General features: G+C 43.1%; 1 protein-coding gene across 3 annotated transcripts in view; it reads left to right on the forward strand.

The window, feature by feature from the left end:
• The first annotated feature begins 2,575 nt into the window (after positions 1 to 2,575).
• Positions 2,576 to 25,658, forward strand: part of LOC102217216 (transcription factor COE3-like) — a 92,732-nt gene continuing 69,649 nt past the window's right edge. For 2 of the 3 annotated variants that reach the window (XM_023329009.1, XM_023329011.1), the window contains exons 1-3: positions 2,578 to 3,300; positions 22,697 to 22,853; positions 23,913 to 23,976. In XM_023329009.1, the coding sequence (XP_023184777.1) occupies positions 3,167 to 3,300; positions 22,697 to 22,853; positions 23,913 to 23,976 (355 nt within the window). In that variant the 5' untranslated portion in view covers positions 2,578 to 3,166. Of the gene's footprint in view, positions 3,301 to 22,696; positions 22,854 to 23,912; positions 23,977 to 25,658 lie in introns of all 3 variants that reach the window. The other variant, XM_023329010.1, reaches the window with a different exon arrangement.

Consider the following 25,658-nt stretch of genomic DNA (forward strand, 5'->3'; position numbering starts at 1 on the left):
GTTCTGGGCAACTTTAGATCTGAGCCACCATTAGATCCATGTAATGACTGTGTGGGGCTCTACTGCGCATGGGAGACACTTTCAGGTTGTTTGCAGTTCACACAGTTCGCATATGATCCACATATGTTTGGAAATATGCATAACAAATCTGATCTCGCAAAAAAAATCAAAATTGAGCTGTTAAGCCTGCAGCGTGAACATAACCACAGTTCTTTAAAAAATAATGGCAGTTTGAGCTGCTGAACCCGAAGAGAACGTCAGTCTGATGTTTCCTGAAATCCTCAGGCTGCAGGTTGAGATCCAATCAGGACAGAGACTCAGATCCACGTCCTGCTTCCTGCTCCAGTTTAGTAACTTCTTGGTTTTATTGTCGCATCCTCCAACATGTTTATTCCACTTCAGATCTGAATTGGATCGGATTCTATCGGACCCCTGAACCACTCAGCAGATTTGCTTTTGGATTTTTCTCATAACTCCTCAACTGGAAGCCTGAGCCAGCTGGAAATGGTTTAGCTGAGGTTCTGCTGCAGACAGATGTCCTCCAATACATTTGTTTAGTTGTTTTCTAGGAATCGTCTCTGTTTTCCTGCCTTGGATTTGCTGTAAATACATTCAAGATTTTCTGAGCAGTTTTAATATTTCTCTTAAGACGTTTCCTGGTTAGTTTCTTTGTTTTCTATCACAACTGATTTTTTCTTTTACCAGTTTTTTTTCTGTATCTCCAGTTTGACTAAATCTTTTAGTATGAAAAGATTTAGTTGAAACAGCAGCCAGTCTCTCCAGAAGCAGTTCTTCTAGTGTCCACTAAGAGGCGCTGCTGGTCTGCAGTAAGTTTTGCAGAGCGAAGCGTCGCCTGTGATCAAAGATTTTACAAAATGTTCGGTTCCGTAAGATGATGGCAGATGAGATGGAGACTTAAAGCTGCTAGAAGGTTCTGCTACAGCCAATCAGAAACTGTCTGAGGAGGTCAAAGGTGACTCCCTGCAGGTCTGAACGTGTTCACGGAACCACGGCTTAAAGACACTGAATTATGGGGCCCCACGTTTGGAGGCCTTAGTCCTCGACGCGGACGTCGCGGGTCCGACTCCCGGTCCCAGCGACCTTTGCCCCATGCCCCCCCTCCTTGATCCCCCCCCCTGTCGCAAAAAATACGAACCTCAAGCGCCGCAAAAACTCTTCAGAGAAAAAAATGGAAAAAAGAAAGAAACTGAATTAGAGACCAAACCATTCCTGAATATTATTCCCAATAAAATCAAATTAATGGTCAGTTTATGGAAAGTTGTTGCATCATTTCAGAAATTCAGTAACTTTGGTGCTTTAATAAAATCAACAGCTTTATTTTCTCAGTACTGTCGTTCAGGAATCATAAATGTAAAGTTTTATTCACTGACTGGTTTAGTTGCAGCTGAAAGCGGTCCGGTCGGGTCCGGTCCGTGTTGTTGGTTCTGAAGCTGCTGGGTCTTGATTCGGGATTCAGGGAAGTTTGAAAGGAATGAAATAAATTGGATCTCAGCAGGTTCGTTTTCAGTTGGTCACGTGTTTAACCGTCTGGTCTGAAATGATTTCTGATGAGACTTTAATTGATTTATTGTTGAAAAGCTTTTAGGATTTTCTAAATGTGTGGCTTTAAAGGACCGAACTCCAAACGGACTGATGAGGAGGAGGAGGAGGAAGAGGAAGAGGAAAAGCACATTTGCTGTAAAGTAACGTGAATTAATATCTGCAGTGACTGAACCGATATTTCATTGATGATCGATGGATCTGTTGTTTTCCTCCTCTTCATCATCTTTCTCTTCATCTCCATGTTTGCAGCTTCAGTCTCGATACTGAAGATTTTTCCAGGATTTCCAGACGTTTCTGTTTCCCAGGAGGAATTCACTGGGCTAAAGGAGAATAAATATTTAATCAGCGCTGCTCTGGAGTTTCTGCTTAATTAGTGGATTTGTGAAAAAAGAGAAAATGCGCAGGAATCTCAGCATCTTCATCCTCAAAACGTCAAAAGCCGCGATCAAACAACTTCCAGGATGTTAGTGATGAAATGTGTTTCTTGTTTTCATTGGAATCGGTTCCGTTTTAATTTGATGTGAAATAAATCTCTGGCACTGAAACGCATCTTATTAGCGGCTCCTGCTGTGCGGAAAGAGAAGCAGAGCGCCAAATGTCTGCGGAGTTCAGGAGGAAAAATCTGCGCCAAACCAGCGCAGCGCAGCCCAGCGCCGTCAGCCTGAGCCGCAGATTCTTCCGCAGAAGTTTAGGAAGTCCGGATGGATCCGGGTCTGGATCCCGGGTCCAGAACCGGGACCAGAACCGGATCCAGACCCTGTAGCTCCCGAGCTGCTGCAGACTAAATCAGCTGTTAATGGATGTTGAGCTTCTCGTTGCCCTGGTAACCCTCAGCGGTCACGTGTCATCAATCTGAGCTGTTAACTTTTTCTTCAGCGCGCGCAGCTCAACACGCGGAACCCCATATTTGGAGCGGGCAGTGACGCAATCAGTGCACGCAGCCAATCAGGCGCCGGAAGTGAGCCTCGTATTCAGATGAGCAGTCCTTGTATGGTCGCGCCCCGCCCCCTCCCGCTCCACGCGGGTCCCGCGGGACCTGCGGAACCGTGGAGCCCGAGAGAAGGAGCTCTCCGCCGGGACGGAGGAGCCAGAAAGAGCCGGGGAGGGAGGGCAGATTCTCGCCGCCCAATCCCTCTGCTCCCCCGGGAGCCGCAGCCTTCCTCGGCTCGTCCCTCCCTCTTGTTTGCTAATCATTTCATTTTAGCCCCTTTTTGAAGCGCTGCCTGGTTTTTTTTAGCCCACTTTTCTTTTCCACTCGGTCCGCGGCGCTCGCCTGTCTCTGATCCCGGATCCCCGGACTCTCTGCCCGGATCCTCCGAGATGCTCTCCGCGCTCCTCCAGCTCCGACCCGCTGCTGGGATCTAAACCAAGCCCGCTGAAACCCCGAGGAACCCGCGGCTCTTCTCTGGATCAGGACACGGCACTTTGAGGAAGCTCCATCCCTCCTCCTCATCCTCCTCCACCCCTCCTCTTCATCGCTCCTCTTTTCTCCACCTTAATCCAGGTGGTCCTCTGGCTTGTTTGAGCGGCTGGTGCAGGGAGGATTATTCTTCATCTACTGTCTTGTTCCTGGTGAAGACAAAGCTCCCAGAAGGACAATCTGATGTTCTCCATCCAGGACAGCCTCCCCCGGGGGGCCCTGACCATGAAGGAGGAGCCGCTCCCCACCGGCATGACCCCGGTCCGCTCCTGGATGCAGGGCGCAGGGATTCTGGACGCCAACACTGCGGCCCAGAGGTAAAACCTCCCCGAAGCGCAGCTGCGTTTAGGCAGCGAAGGATCTGCGAGGCTCCGGTTCCGCTTAATGCAGAAAACAGGCAGCGGGACGAAGTCCGCCTGCAGGGCTCCGGAACCAGAACCAGAACCAGAACACGAGCTTTTTAGATCCAACTTCAGCTGCATGGAGAGACAGAAACTTATAGAGTTTTAGTTGAATCTGAACTTTAAAAGTTTCAAAGATTAAAATTTAGATCCTTTCCTGAAGCTTTGCTGCTCCGCGCTGTTTCCTCAAAACCTGAACAGATTCACTCATTCACACATTTCATACATTCATAAATGAAATGTATGAAAGGACATTTATTGTCCTAAATGTCCAGGAACATTTAGGACAATAAACCATAAAAATTGTTTATAGTTGGGCCGAAAATTCAAGAGTTTTATTCATAAAACATTAAATAAAATAAAATAAAGGATACATTTATTTATTTTTTATTGAAAAGAAAAAAAAATCAATTTAAGGGAACCACGCGGTGATAATTATTTGCACATTATTAATAATATTATTTTCAATCATACATGAACTTTTTACAGTAAGGACAAAAATCTGCGGCCTAAATTAAATCTTATTCTAAAAGCAGAAGTTTTTCTTTAAAAGTTAAACTCGCCGCTGTTTTGACCTGAAACCTGAAACCAGTAAATAACTATTAATATAATTATATTCCTCTACAAATTCTGAACGCAGCGCTTTATGATTTGATTAAGAGTTTGAAATATTTGTAGTTTTTAATCAAGCAGAAATTTCATGTTTAACTTCGGGTTTGAATTTAAAACGCGTAAAGATTAAAGATTCACGCATTTCCTTCAAATTAGTTTCAATCATTTTTCTATCTTTTATTTTTCAGACACAAGCCAGAGACTTGAATTATTCTAATTTATAAAGTCAGTTTCTTCTATAAAAGTCCGTAAACGTTAACAATTGATTGAATCCCGGTCCAGAACACGGAACCGGGAACGAGGCTGGAATGACGGGAAATGTTCAGAATAAATCCCAGTTTAGTCCGAGGGGACAAACTGCGAAAGTTCTGAATCGTGACGTGTGAAGCTGGTTCCGATCCTACAGCAATGGGTCCAAACGAGCCCAGATTCCGGGTTTGTGAAGCAGCGAATCTGTAATTGATTCGTTTGGTCTGCAGCTGAATCAGAGTTGATCAAATGTAACAGTTTCCATTTAAGATGATCGATAAACTGATTAACGATCATTAACAGAGAACGAGACACAAATTCTGTCTGTAAGAATCAAAGATGAAATCAGAAATAAATCAAAATGACGAACCTCTAAAGTCCAACAGGAAATGGTCGAAATTTGATTTCTAGAAATAAAAAACAGGCATAAAATCTGGAGAAAACGATTTCAAGTTCTGGACTTTGTTTCTGAAACAGAACAGAACCCGTCTGGTTCCGGTCCAGATGACGAGTCAGTCCGGACAAATCCGGCTCTTTAATCCTGAAATATTGTGAGGCGAACTTTGACTGGATGTTCCGGTCCAAATGGACTCGGTTTCGGCTGTAAATCAAATGAAAAATGTTTGTTGGAAATGAAACTTGTGACGGGATTCTGTGGAAATGCTTTTATATATTAATAATATTTTATATTGAAATGTGAATAATTAGTGCGAATATTTGGAGCTTTTCTGGACCCGCGGAGTCAATTCAGTCCGTGTCACATGGAATATGAATTATATTACAAGAGCTGCACGATTAAAGATTTAGTCTGCAATTAGAAAATGGAGTGAAATAAAATCTGACAGGAATTAATAAAGTGATCAGAAGTTCAACTCTGAGCCTGAAACCAGATGATAAAAATGAAATAACAGAACAAAAGAAATATTGAAACATTAAACCAAAAGCATTTTTTCTCTTCACAAAATGGGAGTTTTTACTTTTGACTGATTAATAAACGACTTTTCTTTTCCTTCTCAAAGATTTAAACTCATCGCAACAAATGTTGGTTTGATGCATGAATGAAAAAACCCCAAAACAAATCAGACATAAAATCATCTGAATCAGTTCCAGTTTTTTAAATGCTGCAGTTTGGACTGAACTGATGATGATGATGATGATGATGAAGAAGAAGGTGTCTGAAAGGATTTGAAATCTCTGGATGTTTTGTCAACATTTGGTGATTATTTATTTTATGAAAATTATTCCTAGATTTTTCCCAGAATGAAGACGAGAAACGAAGCAACGCTCCGAGTGAAACTCCTTCAAATTATACATTTCTGCTTTCATTTAGCTGATATTCTCATCTCCTCCACAAATAATCAGAACTAAAACTGAACATATTTAAACATTTCATTAAATCTCCCAGGTGTCAAATTTTCTGAAAACAAATTGGAAATATTTGTAATTTTCTCTGAAGCTGGAAAATTTTTAGAAAGAACTAAAAGAATCTGTTTGTGTTGAAAACATTTCTCCTCCTAACAGGATGAGTTGTCTGCTTTCCAGACCTTAAAACTGTCCCTGAACGCCTCAGTCTGACTCTCCTGCTCAGGATTTTTGCAAACTGCCTCAAGTTGAAAGATTTCAGTTGAAACCATGAAACGTCCTGAAAGCTCCAAGCTGCAGGTTTGACTTTCTAAAAGATCTTTAGTCGTGAGAAAAGTGGAAAAGAAGAACCTGGTTTAATTCGCCGTCCGTTTCAACCCGACATTTTGGAGAGAAAACGAGTCGATGAGGGGAAATTTTTGCTTTTCAGACGAGAGAGAAAAGAGGCAAATATCAATTTTTACAGATATTTATGGTTTATTTTATAGGAATCTGAAAGTCTAATGTTATAAAGTGTGTGTGTGTGTGTGTGTGTGTGTGTGTGTGTCTGTGTGTGTGTGTGTGTGTGTGTGTGTGTGTGTGTGTGTGTGTGTGTGTAAACATGGAGGAGGCTCATACTGCCATGTCACTGAGCAGAACAAGCCTTCATCCCAGCTGACCTTTGTCCTGTGGGGTTAGAGGTCATTAGCACCTGCAGCAGGTGACGGTGCGTTCAGGGCCTCTCTGGGATCAGGCGTGTTTTTCCTCTTCCTCCTAATTACCACGGAAACACGACCTGGAAAACTTGTCTAACAGAAGCAGGAGCTTTTCTTTCTCGGCGGCTCAATTGTTGAAACGCAGCAACTCGTTGGTCGAGACGTTGCTCCGTTGCATATTTCTGTGCAACTGCATGTTTTTGATGGACCGGCGACCCGTCCGGGTGACCCCGCCTCTCGCCCCGTGACCTCTGGAGGTCGGAACCAGCAGCTCCACTGGGGATAAGCGTGTTAGACAACAGATGGATGTTTGCAGCGACGCTCCGGCTGATCAGGAATCATGGAAATAAATGGAGACGAGGAGCCGGAGCTGCAGGTGAGCTGAACTTTATGACAGCAAGCCGCCATAAAACAACTGGAGAATATTTTCCATCATCTCTGGTTTTTGTCCTGTTGAATCAATTTATCCCCAGAGTTTTCCGTCACCTTCTCCGCAGCCTCTGCTGAGATCGGCTGCAGGATGTTTGACAGAATAAATGATGCATTTCAGCTCAAACGGTGGAGCAACGGCAGCTGCAGCTGCAGCCGCCCGGCAAACATCCATCCTCCGCCCACAAGAGGAAGATTTCAACTTCACCAAACCGGAAAAAATCCCTAATCGCTTCAAGACGAAGCTGAGAAAACAGGAAAACACCTGCAGACCCCAAAGCTTCTGATTTACTGAAACCTGAACACGACACCGACAGAACTGGGTCAAGCGCCTGACACGTCTGAAAGGCAGCGGGGATTTCCCGCAGGCCCTGAATGCAGCACGCTGACGGATTACAATGCTTTATTTTGGTGTGGCCGGTTTCATCGCCACTTCCGACCCAGAAGGACGGAGACACATTACAAGTGAGAGTAATCTGATTACAGCAGACAGATCCTAGTGACCGACCGAGCGCCGGGTCCAGTTTCCAGGTCAACACATCGTAGCAGGAGGTCAAAGTTCACAGCTACGGCCAGTTGATCCTCACTCTCAGCAGGGTCAGATATTTACATACATTCATGGAAAAAATTCATTGTCATATCAAATCAGAAAAAAGTTTCTATTCAGCTCCGAGATCGGCTCACCTTTGACCTCCAGGTGATGAAGACGCCTCCATCATTATCATCAGACGTCCAGTTTGAGTTTGGTGTCCCACAGATTCTTTCCACACGTGAAGCACGGCGGTGGCTGCATCATGGTGAGGGGCTTCAAGAACCTCCAGAACCTCCAGCGTTGCTACAAAGTGGATGAAGGGTAACGGTTGCCGTCCTGATGCCCGGAGCAACCAGTTGACCCGGTTCCTCCGGCTCCAGGAGGAGCAACGGGTCAGAACCGCAGCAATCTACAGTGAGAAGTAAAACCAGAACCTTTGACCTGCATCTGACAGTTGATCGGACCGATCCACCGATTTGGCAACCAGTCAATTTTCTGGAAGATAAAAATCTGATAAAATTTTGCTGAACTGAGCCGGTCCGACCCAAACTGACCCGGTCCGACCAGGATTAGTTCAGTGTCCTTCAGATTGGAGGCTTCATGGCTCAGCAAGCAACGAGCAACGGCTGCTGAGCAACTTGTAACATCCACTGAGACGTCAACCTGCAGGGTTTGGCAACAGGGCTAGTAGTGGAGAAGGCAATGGCAGGTTGCCAAATGTGGCAATCAGCCTGCTGCGTGGCGGCAATTTGCCGGGGCGGCGGCGTTGTCTTTCCTGCAGCCTCGTGGCCTCAGGGGGCGGAGCCTGCTCTATCGCCGCCATGAAAACTCCCATGATGCATTTCTCCCAGCTGCAGGGAAACATGAAGGCGATGAAAACCAGGCGTGTCTCTTCACAGATTGATCATGAATATGAAACAATAAATAAAATATGGAAATGAAAGCAAAATGGCGCAAAAGCAGAAAGTTCCAAAATGTCTTCCAGCGGTGAAAACTGGAATGTTTACCTTCCACAGCGTTTCACCAGTCGACTCAGCAGATGATCCCTCATCATGATGCTGCCGACGCAGGAGTCCAGCTGCTCGTTTTGTTTGTCGTTCTTTATTTCCGTACAACTCAGGAGTTTGAACTGGAACTTCCTAATAATTGCTGCAAATGTCTCCCATTGCCTGTTGCCCATTGCCCATTGCCTATTGCCACCGGTTTGGTTTGAATGAACCTAGTTGTCTGTTCTTCATAGAGAGAGAAAGAGAGAGAGAGAGATCATCTCCTCGTGTTTCAGTGTTTAACTCATTAGTGCACATTACACAAATAAGAGCAGACCAAACAGGTGTGTGTGTGTGTGTGTGCATGCGTGCGCGTGTGTGTGTGTGTGTGTCAGAGACGGAGTGTATTCAGAATAAATCAGCTCACACAGAGGAGCGCAGGACAATATGTGCATATTTTAACAAGCCAAGCTCAACATCCACAGTAATTACAGATGGGGTGTGTGTGTGTGTGTGTGTGTGTGTGTGTGTGTGTGTGTGTATGTGTGTGTGTGTGTGTTTGCTTGTTTGTGCTAATTATATTCATACCGGATGTTTGCGGCGCCTCCTGCATGTTTTAACGCGTTGAGTCGGATGTCAGGAAGTTTTTGTTTCATCCAACAGATTTAGAGGAAAAAACCTTCTGATTACCTGAAATCGGGATCCGACCTGCAATTTAAGACTTACTTAAAAATCCTTTCAAATGGCGACGATTACCATGAAAATGTCAAACATTTAAAGTGAATAAATGAGACCAAACTGTTAGGAGCACAAATTAAATCCGTTATGATCTGAAAATGATGTGTTTAAATAAAACATACAGCTGCTTTCATTTCCTCACTTAATTTCTTTGTAAAATATTTACTGATTTTTCACAGCAAAACTTCAATAACCATTTAGAAATATTCAATCAAATTTGCTAATCAATCGAATTTGATTTTGACAAAACTGAGTTAAGTTTTCTGTCTGAGACTTTCTGTTCAAAAGTATTCATCCATGCAGCAAAGACATGTGCATTATTATTATTATTATTATTATTATTATTATTATTATTATCCTAACTGAATATCTGACTGGATGAAAGCAGATCAGGAAGTTTTAACACCACAGGGAATCAAACCAGAGACGCTGGAGGGACACAGTGCGCTGGCTCCGCCAGGGAGTGTGTGTGTGTGTGTGTGTGTGTGTGTGTGTGTGTGTGTGTGTGTGTGTGTGTGTGTGTGTGTGTGTGTGTGTGTGTGTGTGTGTGTGTGTGTGTGTGTGTGTGTGTGAGGTGAAACCTGCTGACGGAAATTAATCCAAATATTCTTGACTCTTATTTAAATATATGGTATGATGTGAAGAGCTTCTAGTCAGTAAGACAAGAGACAAAATGGAGACAAAATGGAGACACCATGTCTCCATTTTGTCTCCATTTTGTCTCCATTTTGTCTCCATGACTGGAGAAGTTCAGTCAGTTCAATCTGAGGACAAATTTAACATCTCTTAGGTGTAGAGAGACATTTTATTCTATTTATATTTTAAAATCTCAGACTGTGTCCACTCTGAGGTGAAAGGGGATTTTATTTATTTAGCACATTTTCAGCAACCAGGCCGTTCAAAGTTCTTTACCTGAATTAGAGGAAATACAAATAAAACAACAAAACCAAAAGACAAAAAGGAAACAGCAACAAAAAGCTAAATGTTGCTTCTCCATGTTGGATTCTTGTTCTGGGTTGATCTGGACTCCACAACCCATAAACTAGCAGCAGTTTCTCTACGTTTTGCTCCAATATTTCTACGTTAAACTTTAGCTTTAAAGTTTAAAGCTAAATGTTGGTCTAAAGTAATAAAAACTCCACATTTCATGATCTAGCAGGAGCTACAAGTCGACATTCCTGCCAAAGTTTTGGTATTTTGCTGTTTCAGAGTCTTTATAAAGATCAAGACGCTTCTGTTTCTGGCTTTGAGACCCCGGGTACATAATGATACATTTAATAACATAATACATTTTAATAATAATCATAGTAATAGATGTTCTGCTGCAGGTCGTTTGGTTTGCGAGGAGCAGAAAACTGGAAAACTGTTGGTTTGATCTCAGAGAACGAGTCAGTTCTCCGCTGAGGCTCTCGCCTCGTCCTCCTGACAGAAATGGTTTAATCTGCAGAGTCTTTACTGGGATCACTGGTTTCAGGAGATCCTCCAGTTAAACCCGGAGTGAAGCGACGGATCTGGCAAGTTTTTCTCAGAATCAAGTGAGGACACAAACCACTGGCTGTGCTGCTCAGTAATTGTTTGCAGAGCGCTCCACATGACTCGTGCTGACCTTTAATTTCAGGCTTTGTGGTGAATCCGTGTGTGTGTGTGTGTGTGTGTGTGTGTGTGTGTGCGTGTGTGTGTGTAGTGAGCTACTCTCCGGGCGTGCCTGTGCAAGCCGTGTGCCATCGATACTGTTTTTATTGCACCTTGTGCCAAGTGCTAACAGCCGGTACGAGTGGATGCAGCTGCAATTAGCATAATTGAAATAATAATATTGCTGACGAGCGTTGTGAGTGGAGGCAGAGCGTCGCCGTGACGATGGGCCGTCTGGCCGGCCTGCAGCATCCCGTTTAATTGGGATAATGGCTGCTTTAGTGATGCTGCTGCCAGATTCACTCCATGTTTGTTGATTTGTTTTTTTTATCAGGTTTTGGATCAAAATCTGTTTCCAGTAAAAAAAAAAAAAATCTAATTTAAAAACTGCTTCAGATATTTTTCTACATTTATTACTGAAATTATAATTCAAAGAAATGATTATTTTCTGACTTATTTTTTATGTCTACAGACTAGGTTCTAATTTTGCACCCAATATTTAAATTTTTTTCCATACATGGAAGTTTGTTTCATTTAAGATAATCTTCAGAAATCCTGAAAATAACAAATGATATATTGTTTAAACTGTAAAATGTTCTGTAAGGAAAATCTCTAATTTTTCTTGCACTTTTGCTCCCGGCTGAGGAATGTTGCTCCGACTTATTATGGGATGTCTGTCACGATTTGCGGTAGAGAGATGGTGAGGCAGACGCAGAGGACTCAGGTTCGTGTGAAGGAGATGAAGATTAATGAAGAAATGATGAATAATGATGAAATAAAAAGTCCAAAAATCCAGGCAGCACAGAATGAGTGGAAGGTTACGTCTCAAAAGTGGTAGCAACTGGAAAACCAGAGATGTCTGACAGCAGACCAGACAGAGAACAAGGAGCACCGGTGGGTTTAAACACACAATCAGCAGAAACTAATCAAGAAGTAGACGACACAGAAACAACCAAACCCTTCAATGTCTCTGTGGGTCCAAACAGAAAGAATGAAAACTGTTCAGCTCTGGTGGTGAAGCGTTACCACGTAAGGAGGCGTTAGCCACAGGTTGGACTCCTGGCATGGTGACCTTTGCCCCCTAGAGCCAATAAAACTATTCAGCCTCAATGGCTCGACTCAATTTGAATCCTTCTGCCACTGAAAGGAGAGAAAAATAATTGATTTATAAATTATTCTTTTAATAATTTATAAAATTATTATATTTTAGCACATTCACTTCTTTCCTCTAAGTCTTACACAAATACTTTACAACAATGTAAAAGTTTTTCAGTGTATTGCAAATTTATTGAAAGTAGAAATCAGGTCTGCATAAGTTTTCCGAGTCTCTGCTGAATACTTCCAGTCCGACGGCTCCTCTAACGGCCGGTTCGGTCCATTCTTCTCCAGCTGCATCGGTTCAGACAGACGTCTGTCGGCCATTTTCTGATTTCACCAGACGTTCAGTCTTCATTTCATCAGACCAAAAATCTGGTTTCTCCTGGTCTGATGGTTGTTCAGGTTTCTGTAAGGAGCCTCTTTGGTCGGGCCGCTGCCGTCTTTCTGTTCTGCTCTAGTTGGGTGAACAGTTTGAAAAGCCAGCCAGTTCAGTTCAGTGGTACCAGAACTGAAGGTTTGTTCTGGTCCACTTTCCATCCAAGGTGGTTAAAGTCTTTAGTGCAGGTCTGACTGTGACCAGAAATAAAACCAGGAGCTTTTTAAACCAGACTTCAGCTGATTGAAAAAACAGAAAACTTCTCTAGAACTCGACTTCCAGCCAGCAGCTTAGAGACCGTTGTGGAACGGCCCAACATGGCGGCTGGCCCAACATGGCGGCCAGGCCGTTTACAAACCATTTATCCTGTTTTTGTAAACACCCTTTCACGGGACACTGATGATGACGGCGTATATAGACATTTAATTGTAAGTTTGCATAAGATTGGGTAATGTCTTCTGGTTTCCAGATTTGTAGTGGATCCTGTGATCTTCGCCTCAGAGATTCATCTTTGTACCTGGATCGCGGCGTCATGGTGACGTTTGAATTGGCCTCGCTGTCTTTGACTTCCATGTTCAGCTGCTGCCACAGGTTGTCATCAGAGAAAAAAATAAAATGCATTCATTGCAATTACATGGGTGATTTGTTAGAACGTTAAAATAGAAATAAACACAATTAACAATCATGACAAACCTGAACTGGAAGCAGATGGTTGAGCTGAAGGTCTAGTTCAATCATCTGTTTTCTGGAAACTCCAGGGTTCGTCCCAGAGTGTTAACCGGTTCATCGTCCTCACGGTGTTCTGACTATCAGTGCTACCTCATCAGATCTTCCTACCGCAGCACGGATAGATGGCTATGTCTAAAACTGCTACTGTCATGCTTACAAATTAAAACTACATCAGGTTGTTGATGTTAAATATATTGGATAACATCATTTGAGTGACTGAAGTGGAAGCTTAGCAGTTATGGTTAGCTTAGCATTGGAACAATTTCTATCAATGACGAAACCACAATAAGATCACTTCCTTCATCTGAACATCTACCTGTTTAAAGTGAAAAGCTGTAGATGTTTGTACTAATCCTTTACTAGAATATAATACCTGTTAAAAATATTTAAATACAGAGGTTAGTAAGAATAAAACAGTATCAGACAGAGGAAACAGGTTTTTATTTGAATTAAATTAAACACAGAAAAATACAGATCACAGCAACTTTTTTAGCATTAATCCATTTTATGTCAGTCTGTTATCAGCAGCAGCCACAATGTGTCACTTGTTGTTGCGCAACACCCCCCCCCTCCTTTCTGTCTCTACTCTCTCACTCTCTACTTCCTCTTCTGAGAGGGGAGATGTGCTACCAGCTCTCCATCTAACGGGTTAATTGAGTTTCCTAAATCTGCCGGGATTTACCCTGTCCAGAACTGAAGCAAACTCTGTTTAAGCTGGTTTCGAGAAACGATTCACCTGATTTTTAACGGCCTACATCCAGGTGTCTCACCCTTCTTCCCTCTGTGAATTAGCCAGACTGAGCAGCCTACAGCCAACTAGTTTCACAGAGCACACCTGTTAACGGTCGCTCGTTCTCTATTTTACAACTTGCATTTGTTATTGAACCAGGTAGGTTTTAGTGACTCGGGCGAGTCCCAAGGATGTTGTTTTACATTTGGGCTACCAGCAACCTATAAAACATTTTCCACCTCTTCCTCTCCAGAATCAAACATCATAGCTATTTTACAACCATCAAAGAACTTTAAGGTGACTCATTAACTGAATGTCCACAACATCTTTTAGATTTTCTTTATGCTAAATATTTTATTAGTAAGGCATTTTTGCAAGGGTCAGTACAGCTTAATTCAGTAGCAGAAATAATCAAATAAGTAAAATCAGTCATCTAGTCTGTCTTTCCCTACTGCTGACTGAGAACTAAAAAAAAAGGGAACCTTTGAGAGAGACGGACGGAGTTTGGTGTTTCGAACCCCAGACCTGGCCTGATGATGAAGAAGGTGTTGCAGCAGGAGGAAGACGCCGATCGATGAAGGCCAGGATCTCCGCAGGTCTGATGATGAAGAAGGTGTTGCAGCAGGAGGAAGACGCCGATCGATGAAGGCCAGGATCTCCGCAGGTCTGATGATGAAGAAGGTGTTGCAGCAGGAGGAAGATGTTGATCGGAGAAGGCAGGAATCTCTGTAGGTCTGATGAGCTTCTTCTCCGCATGGATGGTGAGGTCACACAGGACTTGGTGCTGGCAGGAAGGAAGGCACCAGTTCTTCTTCTTTGTCTTTGCCTTTGTCTTCATCTTTGTCTTTGGGGTCTGAACCCAGCCGATGAGAGAAGTGCGATTTGAAGCCACAGGTTGTGGGGCTGACGGGTTGGTCCCCATGGCCGGACAGTCTTCGGCTCCGTGGCCCCGGCTCTTCTTCAGCTGCAGAGTTCTTTGTCCATCTCGATCTTGGCTCGAAGCTGCCCGGAGGATCCAACGAACGGTTCCTCTTTTGCACTCACCTTTTATAGGGTTTCTGACTGCTTAGACAGATGATCTCATATCCATCACTGTCTTACAGACATTTCCTGATGTCTGTGCTAATGTCTCAGAGTTGCTCAACCTCCTGTCTCCATTGCCTGCACAACCTTTCACCTACTCTCTAAATAAGGCGTTGATCATCTCTGCTCTCCTGTTAGTTCCTTGCCTTTCACCTTTCACCTACTCTCTACCTCCAACATATCAGTGATGTTTAATTGCAGTTACACCTTTTACACCATTTCAAGTTCAATGTCAAAATCACATTTATATCACATTTATTTTCTTTAGCTTCTCTGATCTAGCATTCATTTATAATTTTATAACCATAACTTATATCACATTTATTTTCTTCAGCTTCTCTGATTTATCATTCATTTATGATTTTATAACCATAACTTATTAATTATACTTATTATAATCTTAATGTGAGTTATTACAGATGTTTTTCTGAAAAGAAACCAAGAATAATACATGATTCTAATTATTTAATACTAAAGTTACAGTTACTTGTTTTTCTTGTAAGTGTTCCCACAAATATAAGTGTAAGTATTATTACAAGTAAACCAATATTAATATAAGTATTTTACTTTGAATCTTATGAAATTACTCAAAATATTTAGATTTCATTCTTTAAAACTTTCATGCTTTAAAATAAAGAATAGTCTCATTTATTTTTATAAATCTGCAGGCCGGAAACTTACTTCCTCTTTTTCCAGGAAACCTGCTTTCCCTGTTCAATGACTCTCTCTGACTGACTATGATTTCTTATGATTAAATAGAGAAAAGTAGAATTAAAGCAAAGTTTGCATGAGACAAAAACAACACACACAACTAGATTTATTTTATTGACACTTAAGTCTACTGTTGGGCCTTGATGTCACTTGAGTGATTCATTTTAAAGATAACTTTATTTATTATTACTGTTAAACTAACTTTATTGACACTTAAGTCTACTGTTGGGCCTTGATGTCACTTGAGTGATTCATTTTAAAGATAACTTTATTTATTATTACTGTTAAACTAAAATCTCCAGCATGGGGAAGTGGGATGAGCTCGGATTTTCTTGACACCCCCTCCACGAGGTCAGACCTTTCACATGCCGGGAGTCCATCACACTCCTGCAGTTCGCCGTCCTCATCCCCTGGAAAGAGAAGATGTTCGTCTGGGATGTGAAGATGCAGATTCTTCATCCTCAGTTGTCACAGAGAGCTCAGTGTAGTCATCAAAACTCCACTTCTCTTGACACCCCCTCCTTGGAGTTTTGATTTCCCCCATGAGGTGATGAATGTCGAAGAAAACTTGGATCGCTCTGATTCTTCTACAGGAACCTTCGCTGGATGAACTGTCGGTTCTTCAGGATGTGGGATGATTCTTTAGGGAAGGGAAGATGGGCTGAGACAGAAGGCCTCAAAAAAAAAAAATTCTGGCTGTTCAGCAGAGCAAAGCAAAAAGCATAACGCTTTATCCGTAATCATGATCCTTTTCCATAGCTGGGGTTGTTAAGGGGTACTGGAGTTGTACTTTAGCATAGTCCAATTTCTTCACGGCCCTCCCAGTCCAAAGCCTTGAAGTTGTTCTTTGAACGGCAACCTTCCTGTAATAGTGGCCAGTCTACTGTAGGATGGCATGGTGCTTGATTCTCTGGCCATCTTCTCGTAATGTTCTGGTTTGCTGTAGCTAAGAACTGGCTTGAGCACTGCTTCCTCATGGACCCCTTTCTTCATCAGTAGTACTGTGTTGAAGTTCAGTACTTACTTTACAAAATCTTGGGCGTTGAATCTCAGCTTGATCCCCGTAGCTGCAGGCCGATCTTGAGCTTTAATCCAAACTCTCTGCCCTGTTTTCAGTGACACTTTGAGCTGCAACTTCCCTTTTCCTTCCCTGAGCAAAAAGGAGAAGCGTCTTCGCCTCCCTGCTTTCTGTGACGTGAACGGAGTTCCTCTGCAGGGGAAGACCTGCTCTTCTAGCAGTTGTCACTGTGTCCATCAGCACCAAGAGGTACTTCTCACCTCTCTTTCCTGTTGTCCCCATTGGCTCTGCTACATCCATGCAGACTGAACCCCATGGGACTGTGCTCTTGATGAACAAACCTTCCATCCGCTGCCCTCGGCGACCTGCGTTGTATTGACCACACACTTCACAGTCCCTCAGCACGCGTTGGACTTGTTTCACTGGGATCCAAAGATCTTGCTCCTCCAGCTCCTTACGGGTAGGTCGTACGCCTGCATGTCCAAGGGCCTCATGCACGCTCCGCACGACCTCGACCACGCCCCACGTTGGGCGCCACTTGTTGTTGCGCAACACCCCCCCCCTCCTTTCTGTCTCTACTCTCTCACTCTCTACTTCCTCTTCTGAGAGGGGAGATGTGCTACCAGCTCTCCATCTAACGGGTTAATTGAGTTTCCTAAATCTGCCGGGATTTACCCTGTCCAGAACTGAAGTAAACTCTGTTTAAGCTGGTTTCGAGAAACGATTCACCTGATTTTTAACGGCCTACATCCAGGTGTCTCACCCTTCTTCCCTCTGTGAATTAGCCAGACTGAGCAGCCTACAGCCAACTAGTTTCACAGAGCACACCTGTTAACGGTCGCTCGTTCTCTATTTTACAACTTGCATTTGTTATTGAACCAGGTAGGTTTTAGTGACTCGGGCGAGTCCCAAGGATGTTGTTTTACATTTGGGCTACCAGCAACCTATAAAACATTTTCCACTTCTTCCTCTCCAGAATCAAACATCATAGCTATTTTACAACCATCAAAGAACTTTAAGGTGACTCATTAACTGAATGTCCACAACATCTTTTAGATTTTCTTTATGCTAAATATTTTATTAGTAAGGCATTTTTGCAAGGGTCAGTACAGCTTAATTCAGTAGCAGAAATAATCAAATAAGTAAAATCAGTCATCTAGTCTGTCTTTCCCTACTGCTGACTGAGAACTAAAAAAAAAGGGAACCTTTGAGAGAGACGGACGGAGTTTGACGTTTCGAACCCCAGACCTGGCCTGATGATGAAGAAGGTGTTGCAGCAGGAGGAAGACGCCGATCGATGAAGGCCAGGATCTCCGCAGGTCTGATGATGAAGAAGGTGTTGCAGCAGGAGGAAGATGTTGATCGGAGAAGGCAGGAATCTCTGTAGGTCTGATGAGCTTCTTCTCCGCATGGATGGTGAGGTCACACAGGACTTGGTGCTGGCAGGAAGGAAGGCACCAGTTCTTCTTCTTTGTCTTTGCCTTTGTCTTCATCTTTGTCTTTGGGGTCTGAACCCAGCCGATGAGAGAAGTGCGATTTGAAGCCACAGGTTGTGGGGCTGACGGGTTGGTCCCCATGGCCGGACAGTCTTCGGCTCCGTGGCCCCGGCTCTTCTTCAGCTGCAGAGTTCTTTGTCCATCTCGATCTTGGCTCGAAGCTGCCCGGAGGATCCAACGAACGGTTCCTCTTTTGCACTCACCTTTTATAGGGTTTCTGACTGCTTAGACAGATGATCTCATATCCATCACTGTCTTACAGACATTTCCTGATGTCTGTGCTAATGTCTCAGAGTTGCTCAACCTCCTGTCTCCATTGCCTGCACAACCTTTCACCTACTCTCTAAATAAGGCGTTGATCATCTCTGCTCTCCTGTTAGTTCCTTGCCTTTCACCTTTCACCTACTCTCTACCTCCAACATATCAGTGATGTTTAATTGCAGTTACACCTTTTACACCATTTCAAGTTCAATGTCAAAATCACATTTATATCACATTTATTTTCTTTAGCTTCTCTGATCTAGCATTCATTTATAATTTTATAACCATAACTTATATCACATTTATTTTCTTCAGCTTCTCTGATTTATCATTCATTTATGATTTTATAACCATAACTTATTAATTATACTTATTATAATCTTAATGTGAGTTATTACAGATGTTTTTCTGAAAAGAAACCAAGAATAATACATGATTCTAATTATTTAATACTAAAGTTACAGTTACTTGTTTTTCTTGTAAGTGTTCCCACAAATATAAGTGTAAGTATTATTACAAGTAAACCAATATTAATATAAGTATTTTACTTTGAATCTTATGAAATTACTCAAAATATTTAGATTTCATTCTTTAAAACTTTCATGCTTTAAAATAAAGAATAGTCTCATTTATTTTTATAAATCTGCAGGCCGGAAACTTACTTCCTCTTTTTCCAGGAAACCTGCTTTCCCTGTTCAATGACTCTCTCTGACTGACTATGATTTCTTATGATTAAATAGAGAAAAGTAGAATTAAAGCAAAGTTTGCATGAGACAAAAACAACACACACAACTAGATTTATTTTATTGACACTTAAGTCTACTGTTGGGCCTTGATGTCACTTGAGTGATTCATTTTAAAGATAACTTTATTTATTATTACTGTTAAACTAACTTTATTGACACTTAAGTCTACTGTTGGGCCTTGATGTCACTTGAGTGATTCATTTTAAAGATAACTTTATTTATTATTACTGTTAAACTAAAATCTCCAGCATGGGGAAGTGGGATGAGCTCGGATTTTCTTGACACACTGGAATGATAATATTACAATAATATTACACAGCTATTACAGCTTCAATCTATAGTATCGCTACCAACATCTATTTAGCAAGGTTCAATTAAAAAAGAGTGTAATTAAACTAAAATATTTTAAAGTATGGGGACAAAATAGCCCACAAAACAACGTATTTTGTCCTGATTAACAATAACTTGTTTACAGTAGTAACAACATCACAGACAAAATAAAGCCATAAATATATTTATAAGCTGCTGTCATGTAAAGTAAAACCATGAAGTAACTCAGCAGCTTAACGAAAGCCAGGAATAAAATAAATAAATAAAAACTTACCGTAATCTGCGATGAAATAAAACACATGAAACTTCCACAGGTAGGATAAGAAATCTGCTAAGTCAGCAGATTGTGACGTAGCATCGATGTGAGCATCACCACGAGGTAGGACGGCTCGATGGGCAGCACAGATAAACAGAACACCTGTTGGTGAAGAGCTCAGGTGGCAGTAAGACAAAAACCTGGGAGCAAATCCGACGTCTCACCTGCAACAGAAATTAAAGTGAATCCATGTAAACTAATTCAAATATCCAAAAGAAAGGAACTGGAATAATCTGAAAGAAAAATGGTCAAAAGTGAAAATGACAACGGAATAATCATTATTTTCCGTGATAAGATCAAAACGATCCAATTTTGATCATTTTGATCTTAAAAACTTCCTCTTCCATGTATAGATGAACCATATGCGAACACAAAGTATCTCCATCCAACAAAAGTCAGTTTCTCCCTCATAAATACAATTTATCCAAACGACACAGGAAGTGTATCGGTCACGTGGTTTTCCTTAAAGGGACACGCGCACCGAGGTTTCACTAGATTTCTCTCAGGATCAGCAGAGAAAACTCGGCTGTCAGGGATTCCTGGAAATGTTTAGCAGGAAAATAAAGACATCCGTAATCCAAGAACGGGTCAGAACCGCCATGTGGCCAACATGTTTACTCCTAACTGAGCCAGGTTCTGGTTCTGCTGGGAGTTCTTCCTCCACTGTCGCCCTCTGCTGGTCAGAAGGACTGATCCTGCAGGTCGACTTGAGGCTCTGCTGGTGTTCTTCAGACTGAGCCTCGTTTGGGCCCAGCTGAGTTCTACTGGACCGGCTCCGAAGCCGGGTCTGACGGGAGCAGGGTTGAGGTTTGATGCCGGACCGGGTCGGCTTGTTTCCTCTGATCTCCTTCGGTTCTGGCATCAGATTGGACCCGGCTTGGTGGAGGATCAGAGGAACCGGTCAGGAAACGATGAACTGTCTCAATTGTTATTTCTGATCCGTTCTCAGGGTTCTGATGATCCTGATTAGAACCGGCTGGTTCTTCTGTAACCGTGACGATCGCAGCCAGGTGACGATCTTCCTGTTGTCCCTGAAAATCTGGATGTTCATCAACATTGGGCCGATTTCTTCAAACTGCAGCCATGTTGGGACGAGTCCGAGTGTCACATGGTTTATCTATTGTTGCATCCAACACCCTGGACCGCCTTGGGGATGCAACACCGAGCTTCACAGAAACATTTGTGTATGTGGGCTGTTTATGAAAGATAAAAAAAAGAAGAAATTTAGCTAAATGTGTCACTCAAGAAGCTGTAAAAACATCTGCTGTTCTCTGCCTAATAATAATAATAATTTATTATTATTAGTCCCTTGCTGACTAATTATCTGATTATCTGGGCGTTGTCATATATAGACTTATTACTAGTAAGTAATAAGTAATAAGTCTGATCAGATGTGGATGATTTTATTTCATAAATCTTACAGAAATCAGAAAAATCTGAGATTTATCACCAAAAGCTGAACTTTAGTGTCACTGAAGCGTTTTCGCTCCTCAGCAGAATAACAAACAGGAATCGTTCAGATGTACCTGAGACCTGCTTCAGCATATTTCATAAAAATAACCGTCATGATTAATGATTGCAGCTGAGCCAATTTCCTCTCAGATGTTTAAGGATTCATTGCTCCCATTGTTTCCAGTGTGGGAGTTGGAGGAGGCTGCTGGTTGTACTGGCAGACAGGTGTGAAGCTGCTTTTTCACACAGGAACACACTGATTTCATTTGATGGTGAAAGTGTTGAAGTCATGGCTGCCGTCTTTCTGCTGCTGTTATTTTTATCTCCACACTCGGCGGCTCTTATTCCCAGCGAGCCTCCATTAAAACGGCCAAACACACCTGAGCTGCCGCTCCGCCTGGAGTTCCTCTGCAGCCTCTCCACTCGGCGTCCGGAGGCCAAACGCTGGGAGTCGGGAGAATTCGCTTTCAACAAACCGGCCTGCAAATGAGGCATTAAGCATCGGTAATGGAGGCTCAGAAAGGTCAGGGCTGTATTAATCTGCCGTCGGGGGAAAACAGCCCCGAGTCAGGAAGCGACGGGAGAGCCGGCCGGCAACTTTCCAAAAACAAACCCAGAGCATGAATAAATATTTCTCCGTGATCTGGCGTTTTATTGATCATGAAGTGTTTTAGGAAATGAGATTGATGTGAAAATATTTGGCTGCTGTTTGGAGCGTTTTCCCCTGTTGGTTCTGAGTTCCTGCCAGCGAAGGTCAGAGGTCGCCTCCTGCAGGAACATTGACCCGTAGCTCATTTTTCACAGGCTTTAAATCACCGCTTAGATGACCTCTGACCCCTGTGATTTTTACATCAGAACAGAAATATTTGCTTAAGCAGTTTAATTTTCATATTTACATTTTTTTTCAGATGTTGATTTTTGCATCAGTTGAATTTTTGGAAAATTGATAAATGTTCTCTTCCTTAAAACAGGAAATAAGTTCATAGTGTTTCTGTGAATCTGTAAACATAAATAAATATTTTCTCCACACTTTGGTTTCATGAGACCCAATTAAATCTTTTTCACTGTAAAAATCTCTGTGACTTTAAAACAGCAAGATCTGCTCTGATTGGTCCAAAGTGGGTCGTTAGGTCGGCTGCTGTCTGTTCCAGGAGCGAGAAAAGAGAACAGTCCTTTTATTGTCCATAACCTGATTTTTTATCATTTCATTGGACCAGATCCATTTCCAGTAATAATGAACAAAGTTGATCTTTTTGTCCATAACAACCTGCGGTAAACGGTTCAGGTCCGTCTCCGTTGGATCTAATGGCTAAATCCTCCTTTATTGCCTGTGATTAATGTTCTCTTTGCGTTTCTCAGAGTTTTCATGTAGAATCACACATAATTTCACAACAATTAGCCGACTTCATGTAGAGACACGTTTGCTGATGTCAAAGTGAAAATGAGATGAGAGTCGGTGTCGTCATAATGAAGACGAGTCCTAATTTTCTCCAGGTTGTCCTGCATGTTCTAGAAAAGACTCAGTGATCCATTCACGGCGTTACGCATCCAGAACACGCAGGGGGTTGACCCACCAGAACCAGACGTTCAGCTCTGTTGAGTTAAACCTGGTTACTGCAGATTTGTCAGACCTGAACTCAGGTTGAAACCCAGAAAGCTACAACCTGCATATTCTAGCTGCAGGTCCACCATGTTTGATGAGAGCGCTCAGACTGCTGTTGTGTGTTTCAGCGGCGTTGGACTGGCCCGGGCCCACTTTGAGAAGCAGCCTCCATCCAACCTGAGGAAGTCCAACTTCTTCCACTTCGTGCTGGCGCTGTACGACCGGCAGGGCCAGCCGGTGGAGATCGAGCGGACCTCCTACGTAGACTTTGTGGAGAAAGACAAGGTAACTTCAGATTCACTGTTTGGACTTTGAGCTGCATTTCTGAACGTTATCTGGCGACTTCTGCTGTACGAAACATACTTGAACACGATTCCTGACCACAGTGTCCGCCATGACCCAGCTTATGATTAACTTAAGTTTAATCAGCTTCTGCTGAAATGTTCTGAAGGGCCCAAATCTTCCAGAACTTCGGACATTTCTGAGCCAGAAAGCCCAGCAGACCTGCAGAGGAGTCTGTGAGGAGAATATCAGGACCCATTTAGACAAAACAAACCCTAAATTGGATTTTTCTGGCTGATTGGTGCAACCTTCAGTTTTCTCCCTGTAAAGGAATCCTGAGGTTTTCCCGTCAGGGTGAACGTTTCTCTGCTGCCTCTCAGTGAAACCAGAGTCACTGTAACATCCAGGCAGGTTGGAGCTGTTTGTTCTTTGATCTGCCGCCAGCTGGCACCAACTTTGTCCGCCCACTCGCTCACCTCGGCTTTGACCTCTAGTCTCTCGGCCCTGCGCACTGGGACTGGGCCAACGCTCACAGCCACGCTTGGCATCGCACGGCCGAGCAGTGAGGCTCTGACGCCGGAGGAGAGAAATAAAATGGGGAATAAATGTTGTGACGAAGGAGAGCAGAAGGTCAGGAAGGCAGGGAAAGTACGGCAGTATCCAAATATATTCCAACTCTGTCAGTGTTGCTTCATCTGATGAACGTGTGCAGGGCCCTCAGTCCAGCTTCCACCAGCTCAGAGGGACAGAAACTGGTCCAGGCTGCATGAAGGGAGTCTGAACATCAACTCGGTTAATTCATTATTCCAAATTCTCGTCCCATCAGTTGTCGAAAACATAACGTTTTTCCCATCGCAGGGATTCCTGCAGGCTCCATTACATGAACTTCCCCAAATCTCAGAGAACATGGTTTCCAGGAGAGCTGATTCCTCAGAGTCACTAATCTGATCGGTAACCCTGACCGTAACCCCTGACCCCTACCTTGACCCTGAACCCAGACCCTGACATGGTGCAGACTTGGTGTGACATGTTTACAGCAGGATTTCTGCTTCTGTTTGGCAGGAATATAACGGAGAAAAGACCAACAATGGGATCCACTACCGCCTCCAGCTGCTCTACAGCAACGGTAAGTCCAGCAGAACCAGCCGAGGTCCGGTTGGAACAGACAGCGGGTTTGATCAGAAGCATTTAGGAGCCACATTATTTCCCAGCACGAGTGAATCGTTTTAATCAAGATTTGGTTCTGGTTCTTTGGGCCTGCATATTTTACTGAATTTCTCTAAGTCAAGTTTTCATGGATGATGGTTCTGGTCAGGTTCTGCTGTAGAAATCCACTCTGTTTAAGATGTCAGTTTGTGTTTAAACTCACTGTATGCATGAAGCACTGCAGGAATAATTTCCTGGAATGACAGAATGTCAACAAAACTCTTCTAGTTGCACTGAATCCAAGTTTTTGGTGAAACTTTGACGGGTTGTGACATGACAGCGTCATAAACATGAATAAGCTTTTTTTGGACTTTGTTGGATTTCTCATCATTAAATATCATCGTTTATCACTGCCACCTGGTTCCACCCCGTCTGCCTCACCACCCACCACCACTTCATGACAAACTTAACATTAACCAAGAATCATCATTTGTCATAAATATGTCATAACAGTTTCCAGTTGACAAAAATTAAAATGTTGTTAGTCTTAACTGTGACAGCTAAGAGATTATTACCATTGTATGATTAATATTTTCCCTTAAGATGGCGCCGGTGCAGCTGGCTGCCTGCAGATGCAGCTCCCGTCGTGTGTGTTTGTCTGTGTATATTTGCTGTAACCGATTAAGGATCCGTGCTTGAAGAACCCATGGATCATCAGTTGGGCTTTCCACAATGGCTGGATGTGGTTCTGTCGATGTTCTCCGCGTTCTTCTGCTACTTTTTATACTCTTGGTTGCGGAGAACCTCGCCGAGCGGAGTAGCGGCATTGTTTGCTCGCGTGAACGGCTGATTGCGCTGTGTGGGCCTCTGCTGCTGCCCGGAGACGGGCCTGTGGTCCCGGAGGAGACGACTGGGCTGCAGGTCTGGAGTTAAACGGAGGTAGAAGAGGAGACGGCGCAGGCCAGCGGTACCGGCGATTATTGTGGGGAACGTGAGGTCTTTGGGAAATTGGACAGACGAACTCACGACGCTGGTCAGGACCCAGAAGGAGTACTGGGAGTGCAGTATCTCTGCTTCATGGAGACCTGGCTGCACTCGCTTATTCCGGACTACAGCATGGAGGTCCCTGGATTTTCCTTGGTGCGGGGGGACAGGGACTTTTCCAAGAGTCGGAAGAAGAGGGGCGGCGGGATTGCACTTTATGTGAGTGAGAGGTGGTGTAATCCCGGCCATGTTAACGTGAAGGAACAGATTGTAGCCCGGACATTGAACTTCTGGCTGTGGGAATGTGCTGTGTTATTTACCGAGGGAGTTTACGTCCGCCATTTTGATCGCTGTTTACATTCCCCCATCAGCTGATGCAGCGGTGGCCTGTGACGTCATCAGCTCTGACACAGCCAAACTCCAGACTCAACACCCGGACCTTGTTATTGTGTCTTGTCTCTATGCTGTAACTGCAAAGTAATTTCCCTGCTGGGATGAATAAAGTACTTCTATTCTATTCTATTAAACATTGTACTTGTTACAGATTTCATTAAGTTTTATGACACTGTCAAATGCTTTAATAACAGAGTCATTAATTCCTGTTACATCAAGTAGAGTGAAACAAGTATCAACAGTTATGAAGATGTTATTAAGTGTTATTAGTGTCAAAAGCTTTAA

Source organism: Xiphophorus maculatus, chromosome 23, assembly GCF_002775205.1.
Source record: "Xiphophorus maculatus strain JP 163 A chromosome 23, X_maculatus-5.0-male, whole genome shotgun sequence".
Taxonomy (NCBI): Eukaryota; Metazoa; Chordata; class Actinopteri; order Cyprinodontiformes; family Poeciliidae; genus Xiphophorus; species Xiphophorus maculatus.